This window comes from Andrographis paniculata, unplaced genomic scaffold (genome assembly GCF_009805555.1).
Source record: "Andrographis paniculata isolate CXL003 unplaced genomic scaffold, ASM980555v1 Contig43END, whole genome shotgun sequence".
Classification (NCBI taxonomy): Eukaryota; Viridiplantae; Streptophyta; class Magnoliopsida; order Lamiales; family Acanthaceae; genus Andrographis; species Andrographis paniculata.
This window is the reverse complement of record NW_026137577.1, coordinates 1774720-1789080: the sequence shown is the minus strand read 5'-3', so window position 1 is coordinate 1789080 and position 14361 is coordinate 1774720. Positions and strand designations below refer to the sequence as shown.

At 29.5% G+C, this 14361-nt stretch overlaps 1 protein-coding gene across 1 annotated transcript; it reads left to right on the top strand.

Annotated features, from left to right (window-relative positions):
• Window positions 1-3979: 3979 nt before the first annotated feature.
• On the top strand, window positions 3980-13518 carry LOC127251245 (transketolase, chloroplastic-like). The gene is made up of 8 exons (XM_051274856.1): window positions 3980-4598; window positions 7762-7852; window positions 9465-9570; window positions 9649-9931; window positions 10302-10450; window positions 10528-10681; window positions 11430-11901; window positions 12801-13518. Exons 1-8 carry the CDS (start codon window positions 4104-4106, stop codon window positions 13298-13300), a joined length of 2250 nt encoding a protein of 749 aa, XP_051130813.1. The 5' UTR covers window positions 3980-4103; the 3' UTR covers window positions 13301-13518.
• Window positions 13519-14361: the final 843 nt, after the last annotated feature.

Genomic DNA, 14361 nt, shown 5'->3' with positions numbered 1-14361 from the left:
TTTTTTTTACAAATGTCCTTTTGTAATTATTATAAAATACTAATAGAAGTATTTTTTGCAATTTTTTTTTTTTAATTTGTACTAAATTTTAATATAATAATTAATATTCAAATATTAAAAACCGAATGAAGATAATATTTTTTTTAGTTAAAAATATAATAAAAATTATGCATTTTTAATAATTTGTCTTTTCTATTTTTTAATTTTTATTTTTATTATGAACAAAAAAATAAACAAAATTTGATAATTTTATTGATTTGAAAAGGAATTAAAGATAGACAATGAAAAAAAAAAGGAATTAAAGAAAAATTAAAAAGGAATTAAAGACGAAGAGAAGGTAGCCGCAACTATTTTTTTTTTTATTTTAAAAAATCTATAAATTTTTGTGGATTTAAAAAATTCAAAGTCTATACTGAGTTTGATAAATTGTTAGTAATTCATTTAGATGAATTTATAAATTTGATTGAATTCATTATGAATTTATATAAAATTTGTAGGATTGTAGAATTTTTTTTTTTTTATTGATATATAATTATATAAATTTATTGAAGTTATTTATGTCAAACACAAGTTTATAAATATAATATATTTTATAATTAAGGTTATTATATATTAGTATTATATTTTATAAAATAAAATAAATATTAATAAATAATAAATAATTATTAATAATGTAGAAGTATTGTAATATATATAATACTACTATAATCTATATTACTATTTAAATTTTATAATTATAAATATTATATTATCATTCAATATATCAAATTAGTTTGTAAGGTTGAAAAGTCACATGCATAACCACATGGTCTATACACACTCTTACCTATTCCAGAAGCACCATGGATTGATATTTCAATGGATTTTGTTATGGGATTGCCTAGGTCTAGGAGATGAAATGATTCAAACTTTGTCGTGGTTGATAGATTTTAAAAAATGACACACTTCATTGCATGTAAGAAAACCAATGATGTGTCTCATGTTGCAGATCTATTATTTTATAATGTTTTGAAATTGCATGGTGTTCCTAAGACAATTGTGTCGGATAGGGATACAAAATTTCTTAGTTACTTTTAGAAGACACTTTGGGCTAAATTGGGAACTAAGTTGCTATTTTTTATATCTCATCATCCCAAACGGATGGTCAAACTGAAACAGTGAATAGAACCTTAGGGAACCTACTTCGTGTCTTGATAAAAAAAATTGCAAAAGTTGGGAAGAATGTTTGCCTCATGCTGAATTTGCATATAATCGTACATTGCATTCATCGACACACATGTCTCCTTTTGAGGTTGTTTATAGCTTTAATCCTCTAACACCTTTGGATATGTCATCATTACCTAGCAATGAGTATTTTAATAGTGATGAGAGGAAACAGGCCATTCCAAGTTGTGGAACGCATCAATGACAATGCCTATCATATTGAGCTACCGGATGAATACCAAGTTCATAGCACATTCAACGTTGTTGATTCAAGTCAATTTTGATGTAGGAGATGAATAGGCTATGAAAATGTGGGACTCAATTTTCAAGAATGGGAGGATGACAAGGTCGTTAAAAGCGACATGAACCTGCACTACCACCAGGTCCGATTACTCGAAACCGTGCCAAGAAGTTTCAAACTAATAATATGACATTAGTTCTAAACTTAGAAGAGGAGAACATGCATAAAGTTGAAGCATGAAGCCCAATGGGAAGAGTGTTGTCAATATTGGAGTGCATCCATGATTCATGCACTTCATTTCCTTGAAGACCATAATTTATAATACCCATGAGAGTTGCTACTCACATCATTACTCATGTGGGATAAAAGGTGTTTTATTTTATTTAATAAGGTAGGCCTTCAATCTAATTAATTAGACCTCTCTTATTTACTTAATTAGTGGAATATAAATAATGTATATTTTTGTCCCACATTGGTTTGTAGAGTCTTTTGCCAAGCTAACCTCCCCAATAAATAAGGCATTTGGCTTCACTTGTTAGACATCTTGAAACTTAGATCAATTAAAGTTTTTCTCTTTATTCCATTATATTGAAATCAGTGTGTGAGCGAGGGTTACCCTTGTATACACGTATCATTTTCAAAGGTCATTGGGTTGATTCATTGGGTTCGTAGCTTCCGAAACCGACCATTGGTTTAGAGGTGTTGGGTCTAGGCAACACTTGGGTTCACATCTGATCGATTGTCGAATCGGACACCGGTAATTTTTTTTTTTTACTTAGTTTTCATTTGAATTTAGTTTTAAGTTTTGGTTAGTATAATTTAGTTACTTGGGTTGCGTCAGAAATTAAAATAAAAGTTCCCTAAAATTCGTAATTACCCCTCATACGTTGCAACAATTTTTCTCTATTCGATTAAATTTGAATTTTAACATGTAAAATAAATTAATCGAATAAAATAAAATATAAAATCTGAATTATTCGCAATTGGGCTCGACCCATGAATTGAGCCCAATCTAACTCATTAATTCTTTAATCATAAATGAGACCACATTGTATTTAAAAAGGTGTCATTTCTTTTATTTTTCAATATAGATACAACCGTTCACATTCTTCTCATTCTTCCTCCTTCGCCTTCGCACACCATCGGTAAATTCTATGATAAAGATTTCAAATTTTCTTTAAAATATTATTTAATATTTTACAACTTATTGTAAAAAATAGTCTATTATTTCTATTTATATGACATATAATATATTATTTCTTTACTATAAAATAATCCCTCGGTCCAGCTGGAAAGTATACATATTTTTATTTTGGAATGTCCAATTACAAAGTAAACATTTCATTAAATACCTCACTTTTTTTCCACAAATACTCTTACTTTACGTCACATAATTACTTTTATACCAAAAAACAAGGGCAAAAATATTATTACACTACTTTTAACTATCCACTATAATTAAAATACTATTATTTTTTAAACATCGCGCCAAAAATAAATATATACTTTATCTGCGGACGGACGGGAGTATCAAATTCTAAATCTAAAATTCCAAACACATCACATGTATAGATAATACCACAACACCAAAGTAATTGGATTAAAAAAATTAGAAAAAAAAAAAAAATGCAAAAACACATTTCAATTTTTAAACCTTTTATATGTCAAAACGAACAATACTTCACATAGCAATTTTTTATCTTTTATTTTTATAATTTCTCAAAAAATCAATATTACACTTTAGTCTGCATCTTAATGGTTCTATTGCACCAACTGCTCTCTATGTGAGAGAATGAGTGGAAAATAATATTGGAAATATGATATATCATTTAAATATAATATACCATTTAAACTATATTACTAAAAGTATCGTATTTTTTATATATTGTAAATTTTGGTATAATACGACATTATGCTATTGATTTTCAATATGATAATCGTATAAAATTTTACATTCCGCAAATATATTGTTACCACATTGATTTATCATAGTATCGGCATAATATTATTTCATATATGTAATTATAAGGTATCTCTATTAAAAAAATTAATGATATTAAAATGCGAAAAAGTATAATTTATTTAATTTTTAAAAAATATTAATAATTTATTTATTTATTATTTTCAATTTAAATTAATACTTTTATTAAATTTTTTGACAGGATCCGAAATTTTTTTAATATATAATAAATTACAATTTTAAAATTATATAATTGTCTTATTTATGATTTGTGTCATTGTAGTCGGTATTCAAAATATTTTATATATATATAATATTTTTGTATAAATGTCAAAACACAAAATATAAATAAAACCTTAAACCCGGAGATAATATTATTTTTATAAATAAAATATCGTATCAAAATATTATTTAAATAAAAATAAAAATTTTATTTTAGATCAATTTCAAATCATATCCAATCAAAGACTCAACTAAAAAAAATACAAATACAAACATAAACTATTATAAATAAATAAATAAATAAAATTCGTGCAGTAGCTATATATACGTCAAACTGAACCGCCATAGCTGAGCACATCACAGCTTCTCTGCAATGGCCACGTATCTCTCTCAACGCCCAACTTCGTCTCCACCCACCACGTATTCCTCTTCCCAAATCTTCAAAATCCTCACCGCGCCTGCTCAATCGAGCCACCAATGGCCATATCTTCGCTTCTCCGCGCCCCAAACCCTAATTTCCCTCAATTTCCCCCAAATTCCATCAACTGCAGCACACGCCAGAGGTTCTCACGCCTTAATAAGCCCTATATTTGCCATAGCAGCTTCAATTCCACCAGGCTTCACTCCAAGGACGACGATTACAAGCTCACCTGGAAGGAAGAGCTGCGAGATGCGTACCCGGACGAGAATCTCGATTGCGATTCGGATGAGAAATTTCAGGAAATTGTGGACAGGCGTGGCGTGGATAATTTGAGGATGCTTATTGTTGATTCGGTGCAGAATGCGAAGGCAGGGCATCCAGGAATGGCGTTGGGAATGGCGGAGATTGGATATTTTATGTACAGGCATGTGCTGAGGCAGAATCCTGGGAATCCGTTGTGGTTTGACAGGGATAGGTTTGTTCTGAGCGCCGGCCATGGCTGCTTGCTCCAGTACGTTTGCCTTCATCTCGCTGGATTCCAATCTGTTCAGGTAACAGGGGATTTATTTATTTGTTTATTTGTTTTTAGCTTTCTGGTTCTTCGATTTTGTGGTTGATTGAGAGATTAGTGTTTTTGTGTTATTATTGTTACGTATTAATTACGGATGAGATTTTTTGGTAAGAAATTCACTCTAGATTCCAGTACTGATAAAACAGTGTTCTAGTGATTGTTTGAGGTTTGGATTTTGAATTGGAATTTGAATAATAAAAGTTTTGAATTTGTATTATTGGATGATAGTGATATAAATAGACATTTGATGTTATGTTTTGAATGTAAAATTAATTTTTTTTTTTATAATAATATAAAAATTGAAAAATAGGTATATGATATTTTTTTAGAAAAATAATGGATTTGAAAATCAAATCCCTCAAACAAACACATCCTAAAGAGAAAACAATTTATAGTCCGGCAACCAATACTGATAATGTGAAGTTGAGTCATTAATTTATTTTATTAAATTATATAATTAATCGTAATTATATATAATTATATTTACACTATCAACATGGTGTTGATTTTAGCACCCAATTATCTACCTTTAAAATTAAAATTATTATTATTATTGTCTTTAATAAAAAAGAACAACAAATATAATTTAAAGTTACAATTGAGATATTAAATTTAAAATTATTAAATATAATTTATAAATTTTAAATTAAATGGTAGAGTAAAATTAATTTGAAAGTTAAATTATAATTTCATTTTTAATATATATTATAATTAATTAAAATTTTAAAAATATAAGTTACTAAATTTAATATATTTAATAATATTAGATAATTTGATTTTTTAAATATAGTTAATATAATTCAAAAAATAAGTTATAAAAATTTAATAAAAAAATTATTTATATTGACAACACATATTTTTTTTTGTTAATTTTGATTTTTTAAAAATATTTCCAATTTTATTACATTTATTATTATTATTTTTTTATTTTTTTCAAAAATGCTTAAAATATTAAGAGATTTTCTATTTAGTGTTTTAATCTGAAATTTTTTTTATGTTAGATACAAATAATCAACAATTTTTAACTTAATTCAAACTGGCATTGAATATAATGGTTTCATGGAATTGTGCCAAATCCCCATACTTCTATGCTGTGCTTATTTGATGGTATGCTACCAAACTAAATAAATTTTAGAATTTCAATTTTTAAACCTCTAAAATTACAAATATATTCTAAAATTTATTGACTTTATCGACACATTTAGATCAAATACAGTAAAATAAGAATCGCCTAGTGGTTAGACACGTGAAACCATGAGTGAGTTTGATGCAAGTACATGGATTTTACGGAATTTCATGAAAACACATGTAAATTTCGTGCAATTTAGCCTTATATTTTTTATTGGACCTGAAGAAAAGAACCTGGTTAACATGGGAGGCAATCTATAAACGAGCCATTGGTGCTTCTCTCAGGCAGCCCATAACACAGTGGATGGCAATTGGCCAGATCTTTGTTTCCTTTATGTTCTTTAAATGTCAAGTGAAGTTTTTTCCTATTTGTCTTGTATGTTGATATTTTTTATATTTAGTTTATAGTTTAGATTAGAGTTACATTATGTAAATTAAATTGTTACTGTTAGGTTATATTCATTCGATTTTACTTAACAAAATACCACTCTGGAATGTATTCGGAGTTCTTACGATTTTGAGATGCCTGCCATTGCTCATCTATCAAATTTACTTATTGTCAATTGTTTTTTAGCTTCCATAGAGTTTATGTTCGGTCTTCAATCATTTGTCTTGGTTCCATTCAGTTCAAAGCCTTGCTTCTAGCTCTTGACTCAATAGACGGCTGCGTCATTTTTTATTTCTCGAGAACTCTAAGAGTGTGTTTGTTTGGGGGTTTGGATTTTGAGTTGAGATTTGAATAGTAAAAATTTTGAATTTGAATAATTATATGATGTGATATAAATAAGTGTTGATGTGATATTTTGAATATAAAATTAATTTTTAGTATAATATAAAAAATGAAAAATAGGTGTTTAATTTGATGTTTTTGGAGGGAAAAAAATGGGATGAATAGTAGAAATCTAATCCAATCCCCCAAACAAACACCCTAAATTTTTTTTCTGCGACACCACTTGAGTTTGAAGGATGTTAAGACATTTTAGACATTATTTTGTTATATCTATTAAATTAGATTTTCATCATTTTAGTCTATTTGTATCACGTCCACTCCTGATTGCATTAGAAATTTTACAAAAATGTAACATTCTTTATAAATTTGTGAAATCAAAAGAAGAACCGACCCTTGTATATCTATGTCTTCTTTGTAGTTCTTTATTCTGAGTAGTATGGGGTTCGATGTGGCTTTAATAATTAATTTTTGAAATTTCCTCGAGCTCAAGATTGATCTTTGCACCTCCTTTTGAAGCTTATGCTTGAACCAATCTTCAGCATGACTTTGAGCACCCACAAACTCAGAGTTAGCTAAGTGGGGAAGATAAACGTTTGAGCTTGTATATTTTGAACCATTAGCCTCTTCTACAAAAAAATAAATAATAAAAAAAATAAAAAAAATGATCCATTAATTTGTAAATACTAATTACTAATTGATTGTTTATCAATAAAACTTTTACCTTAGTTTGATAAAGTTCTTAATTGTTAGCTGATGTCCTGAATTTTACATATGACATAGATCAGGAAAGAGGATATAAAGGAGTTTTCTAATGCTTCATCCTATGTTTTTATGCACCAACTGGAACAATCATAATCTGTTTGGTCTTATGATACATATATATATTTCCAGTTTAGTTCTTTCTTGTGTATAGAGTATGATTCACGAGCACTGGTCACCACAAGTTTAGGGTGTGTTAGTTTTTTGGTTTGGATTTTTTAATAGTAAAAAGTTGAATTTGAATAGTTGTTTGATGTGATATAAATAGAGGTTTGATGTGATTTTTGAATGTAAAATAAATTTGTAGTATAATATAAACAAAAATAATTGTTTGATGTGATTTTTGAATGTAAAATAAATTTGTAGTATAATATAAAAAAAAATAATTGTTTGATGTGATATTTCTGGAGAAAAAAAAAATCTAAAAACATGTGGTAAAACCCACGAAAGAACACAACCTTGGTTACTTTAACACGTGCTTTATTTCCTGAACATGTCTGTGAACCAAATCCTTTGATCTGATCAGATTGAAGACCTCCAGCGATTATGTAAACTCGGTAGTAGGACTCCGGGGCATCCAGAGAATATAATAACAGACGGCATTGAAGTTACAACAGGTGCTGATCTAGAGTGAGCTGCTCTTTTTATATATCAATTTGTTCTATTGAGGTGCACATTTGAATGAATAGTTAGCTACTTTCGTCGATAATGTTTTTAATTGGAAGGATGGCTTCGAAATCGGTAGGGAAATACTAACATATATGAAACTTCATTGATGTCCTTGTAGTGTTAAGTTTTTCCTCCTTGGAGAGTTGCTTTGACGAGTTGAATAGAGCGAAAGGACAAGACTCATTTTAGCTTAACTTTAAGAAATGGATTTTCATTACAGAATTTCGATGATTACGATATATAACTCCTAGGGGAAGATATTGAAATGCTTTGTAGAAGTTACTATCGTAGTTCAGTCATTTGTATTAACACACTGTTTAAACTCTTTCGACTTATGGTTAAAATTAGTATAATAGATTGTTACAAAGCATATAAATAAGTGATTCCATGACTAAATTTGTTAAAGACAACAAACATGCTTAACCTTATTTATACCAAAAAATAATTTATTGAAGACATGAGGAGACATGTTTAGAGTTTGGGAAAAAATCAATTTTGGTCCCAATATAATAAAAATTTATCAATTTTGGTCCAAATATAAAAGCTCATCAATTCTAGTCTAATTATAAACAAATTCAATCAATTTTTGTCCCATTTAAACAATTTCAATCAATTTTGGTCACACAGTTAAAAAAAACTAACGAAAATTGTTGATGTGGACATAATGGAGGTGACGTGGCAGCCGACATGGAAACTACACGGCCATGTACAATTATACACAGTCACGTATATTTCAGTGTATAATTATACATAACCATGTTGTTACGTGTATAATTTTACACGGCCTTGTACATTTTCGTTTTAGTCTAAAATTTTATTTTATTTTTATATTTTTTTAAAAAAATTATTTTGAATTTAAAATAGTTGATATAGTTAAAATAGACAAAATCAATAGTAATTATAATATAATTAAAATTTATAAGATATATTCTTTTGAAAAGTTTTGTCTAGAATTCTATTATTCATGTATAATTATACACTGAAATATATATGGTCATGTACCAACATGACCGTATAACAACATGAGCATGTAACGTTATATACTGAAATATACATGACAATGTAACAACATGACCGTGTAGTTTCCAAGTCAGCTGTCACGTCAATTCCGTTATGTCCACGTCAGCAATTTTCGTTAGTTTTTTAACGGTGAGATCAAAATTAATTGAATTTGTTTATAATGGGATCAAAATTGATGAGTTTTTTATATTAGGACAAAAATTAATAAATTTTGGTTATATTGAGACTAAAATTATTTTATTGTGATGGTTTGAATGAGATTATTTTTAAGGTAGTATTTTAAATGAAAAATAAGTGATAGATTCGATAATTTTGAGAAGCAAAATGTGATGAATAATTCGAGACTCTGTAGAAAACTATATCAAAAAAGAACCTTATGCTGTGTTCTTTTGTGGATCTCTCACATTTTATTATTCTCATTTTTTTTTTTCCAAAAAATCTAATCAAACAACTTGTTTTTACTGTTAAAAAATCCAAATTAAAAATCCAAATCCGCAAATAATATCTCAGCTATTCATTATTTTTATGGTTATTGATTAGGACCTCTCGGTCAAGGTGTAGCCAATGCAGTTGGCCTTGCAATAGCTGAAGCTCACTTAGCTGCTAGATTCAACAAACCCGATGTTGCTGTTGTAGATCATCGGACGTAAGCATGAAAACATAAAATCTTTGTGTCGAATTAATCGTTGCAACAAGTGTGTTCGTAACAACCGGTTTGACACAGATATTGCATTATGGGTGATGGCTGTGCTATGGAAGGCATATCAAATGAAGCAGCATCCTTGGCAGCACATTTGAAGCTCAATAAGCTCACATTAATTTACGATGACAATCATAACACTATAGATGGTTCCACGGATCTTGCATTTACCGAGGATATCACGCTGCGGTTTCAGGGGTTGGGTTGGAATACAATAACCTTGGATAATACTCACGGTTGCATAGCATCGTTTCGAAATGCACTCTTCGAAGCTTACAAAGAGACAGAAAGGCCAACATTTATCCGGGTGACACTCTTTTAACTCTTTTGATTGTGGGTTTGGGTTTTTGAATAGTAAATAGTTGAATTTGAATAGTTGTTTGATGTAATATAAACAGATGATGATGTGATGTTTTGAATGTAAACTAGATTTGTAGTATAATATGAAAAGAGAGAAGTCATTATTTGATTTTATATTTTTGTAGAAAAAAAAGAGTCATTTGTAGTAAAATTCACAAAAGAAAAAACTAAGTTTTTAGTTAGTAGCTTGTTTTTAAGATCTTCGACTTCACTTTAGACGTAAGTATTAAAAAGTTTTGGACAAAAGATTTGTGGGTTTGATTATGACTAGTCTTGGAGGCCACCATTTCTTCCAACTCGGATTCTTTGAATTTCAGGTGAAGACACGAATAGGAGCATTGTCGAAGAAAGAAGGAACATCGAAGGCTCATCATGGAATCTTCGATGAAGATGATGAGAGGCAAATGAAGCAAAAGGTTAAGTGGGATGGTCGACAGCCATTTTATGTCATTCCTATGGTTCGCCGGTACCGCATCACTCCATAGATATTATCACTCCTATCGAAATATATGAAGACACTAAAACTTAGCACCATTGTTGCAGTGAAATGCAAGTTCAAGCTGAATACGGCGAAGAATTAGATAGAAATTGGCAAGCCAAATTGTCTTATTATGAAAGAAAGTATCCACAAGAAGCAATCGAATTCAAATCTCTCCTTCATGATGGACTGCCTCCAGGCTGGGAAAGCTCATTACCGGTAATTCATACTATGCTCATTTTATTATTTTAATCTGTCTACCAAAAGTGTGCCAAGTAAAAAAGTAGCATATTTCTTTAAAATTTTACCCATTATTTTTTTCATCTATTTACCCGTTGCCACTGATGGACCCACACATTTCTTATACCAATTCTATTTTAATGCAAAACTTACATTACTAATCCTTTAAAAGTTTCAATTCTATCTTTATAAAAAGTACAAAATAATACAACCTCCATCATCAAAATGTATTATGATTCTCTTTAGAAAGAGAATGATAAGATATTTTGATGACAGGGTAATATGAAAATACTCTCTAAAACTTATATTACTAATCCTTTAAAAGTTTCAATTCTATCTTTATAAAAAATACAAAAATAATACTACCTCCGTCATCAAAATGTATTTTGATTCTCTTTAGAAAAACAATGAGAATATATTTTGACGACAGAGTAATATGAAAATACTCTCTAAAATGTGGTTATTTTTTCATTTTCGTCTTTCATTTAAAAATATGTCCATTTTGTTTTTTAGTAAAAACTTGTACTATATATATATATATTTTTATTATAAAAGATAAAAATAACAAAGAGTACATAACACACTAAAATTCATGCCAAAAGCATTTGAGCCTAATTTTTTTGTATGACGAATAGAGTACTATTTTTCTTAAATCTCCGTGCCAAAAAGTTTTGAATATATTATTACAATGTCTTGAGTTTAATGATTAAGTTGTTTCATTGTTCAGCTATGGTCGACGTCCGATCCTCTAGATGCCACTCGAGGGTACTCCGAGAAGTGCTTAAATAATCTCGCGAAGGTGCTCCCCGGCCTTATTGGCGGAAGTGCAGATCTTGCTTCCTCCAACAAAGCATACTTGCACGGGTATGGCGATTTTCAGCAGCCCGAATCCTCGCAGGGCCGGAACATTCGGTATGGTGTTCGGGAGCATGCTATGGCCGGAATTTCAAATGGCATAGCCTTGCACGGCGGTGGTTTGATTCCCTTTGCAGCAACCTTTCTAATCTTCTCTGACTATATGAAGAATTCCATTAGACTATCTGCTCTAAGCCGTGCAGGAGTCATTTATATTATGACGCATGACTCGATTGGTTTAGGAGAAGATGGACCTACTCATCAGCCCGTCGAGCAGCTCGTCGGGCTCCGAGCAATCCCCCGTCTCTTGGTTTTCCGCCCTGCAGATGGTAATGAAACTTCAGGTATGTCATATGTGTGTTGACTAATTTAAGCTTTAACATAAATTGAAATTTGGTATTTCATTTTTGCTAGGTTCCTCTATATGCAATGCTCATTTGTTTAATTTAATTGAATCAACTTGATAGCAATTCAATCAAATGATTTAAAGCAGTGTAGCAATTTAGTGACTGAATGCAGGTCAAAAGCCATAAAATATTTTTTCATGGAATTGATTTGATGGTACACTGAAGCAGAAGTTGTGTTTGAATGAAAAATTAGGGCTCTATTTACATAGAAGTTTTTGAGTTTTGGAAATAGTAAATAATTGAGTGTGAGATGGAAACGGTATTAGACGAATAGTTCCAAAAGTTAAGTTAGAATTTGGATGTTCAATTTTACATGGAAAATAGATGTTGTGAATAGAATATAGGTTTTAAGGGCGGAAAAACAAAAAAATAAAATAAAAGTTGGATGTGATGTTTATGGAATAGGAGTTATGTGAATGAAAAATAAATTTTGGATCGTAGATGAAATAAATATTCTTTTTATAGAAGTAATTATTTTATTTTCTCAAATGTATGCCAAGAAATGCTCAACAACTTGAGTTACAACTCTTCGGCAATAATTGTTGGAAGCAAAGGGTTGTGTTCTTGTTAATATTTAAGAATTTTCGGGAGTTTTGTCATTAATTATTGAAAATTGTGAAAGTATTATTAAAATATTTATTTTTATTGTTTTTAGATATTATGTGAGAAATGATAATGTATTTTTAGTTTTACAATACTGAAAATGATAAAAATTTAAAGCAAATACACCAAAAGTTAAGATAGACCATTTGATTTTTGAATTACAAATAATTAGATATGGTCATTTTTAGTTGTGCTACCCGACTTTTCGAATTTGATTTATGTTCCAACTTTAGGAGCTTACAAAGTAGCCGTTGCCAACCGGGATGTCCCGAGTTTGATTGCCCTCTCGCGGCAAAAAGTGGCGGCTCATGTCGAGGGCACGTCCGTGGATCTAGTGGAAAAGGGCGGCTATGTTGTGAGTGATAACTCCGGGCAAAATTTACCCGAAATAATATTGATCGGGACCGGATCCGAGCTAAGCCTATGCGAGGCAAGTGCATGCACTTTAAGGGGAGAAGGGAGAAGAGTGAGGGTAGTTTCACTTGTGTGTTGGAGGCTTTTTGATCAGCAACCGGTGTCGTACAAAGAGCACGTCTTGCCTCCCGGCGTCTCAAAACGTGTAAGCATCGAAGCTGGCTCTCCCGTTGGGTGGAGGGAGTATGTCGGCCCTAAAGGCGTCGTTCTTGGAGTGGAAGAATTCGGGGCGAGTGGAGCGTATTTGGATACCTTTAAGAAATATGGTTTTACCGAAGAGAACCTCACCGCGGTCGCGAAGGAAATCCTCGCCTCGTGACGAAAGGTACGTCGATTTTTCGAATGGTTAAAATGGAAGAAGTTAAGAGTGCTAATTGAGACAGATCAGTGTAAGAAAGATGAAAGGTATGTCTACTCTTTTAATACTTCAAATAGTAGCTAATTAAAGTTTCGTTTTGGTACCGTATATTGCATTATTTATACCATATATTGTCGTAATATGTATTGTATATTGGTATTATTGGATATTGTTAGACATGTGCTTCTTTTTTATTTTTATTTATTTTTTATTTTTTATTTTTATTAAATGTGCACCGACCGTATTTGCAAATTGGTTGATATGATCAAAGCTAAAATTACAATTGATGCGGTCAACACACATGAAAGAATCCATCATTGGAGGATTTTTTAGGAACAATGAATCTCATATAATATTATTTAGGAACAAATTTATTTAAAGAACGAAATGTTAATATATATATAGCTTTTTTTTATTATGTTTATTGGATCAAACTAAGTATAATTAGTAAATATTTATAAAAATATTATATATTAATATAATATATATTAAATATTTTAATAATAAATTATATAATTATATATTCAAAATTATAAATTTAACTTTAGCAACAAGATATTTTGACTCAAATCAGTAAGTATTTATAAAAATATTAACATATATTAATATAATTTATAACAATATTTCAATAGAAAATTATATAATTATGTAATAAAATATAATTTTGATTTCAATATAATTTAATACCATAGTACACAATAAGTAAATTATATAACACAATAGAACAATATATAACTCACACAATAAATATTAATACAATGTATAGTGTAATATACTCTCCCGTGGGCTAAAAATACTTTGTTTGTGTTAATCATTCAATATTAATTATGCAATATAAGAATAATTTTAATGTTAAATACAATTATGCAAAAAATAAATATAATCCTTAAAAGCGAATAAATGTACTATTTTATAATTATATGTGATATAATATATATTGATTTTAACACAAAATATGATCCACACAATACATTTTTATTTAACACAACATATACTATTTATTTTTAATGATTTGCTAATTA

What these genes read in the sequence shown, in the direction of transcription:
- LOC127251245 (XM_051274856.1), top strand. Translation starts at nt 4,104, where the DNA reads ATGGCCATATCTTCGCTTCTCCGCGCCCCAAACCCTAATTTCCCTCAA. An exon ending in CTGGATTCCAATCTGTTCAG is followed by an intron (nt 4,599 to 7,761) that starts GTAACAGGGGAT and finishes TGATCTGATCAG; the next exon opens with ATTGAAGACCTCCAGCGATT. An exon ending in GTCATTCCTATGGTTCGCCG is followed by an intron (nt 10,451 to 10,527) that starts GTACCGCATCAC and finishes CCATTGTTGCAG; the next exon opens with TGAAATGCAAGTTCAAGCTG.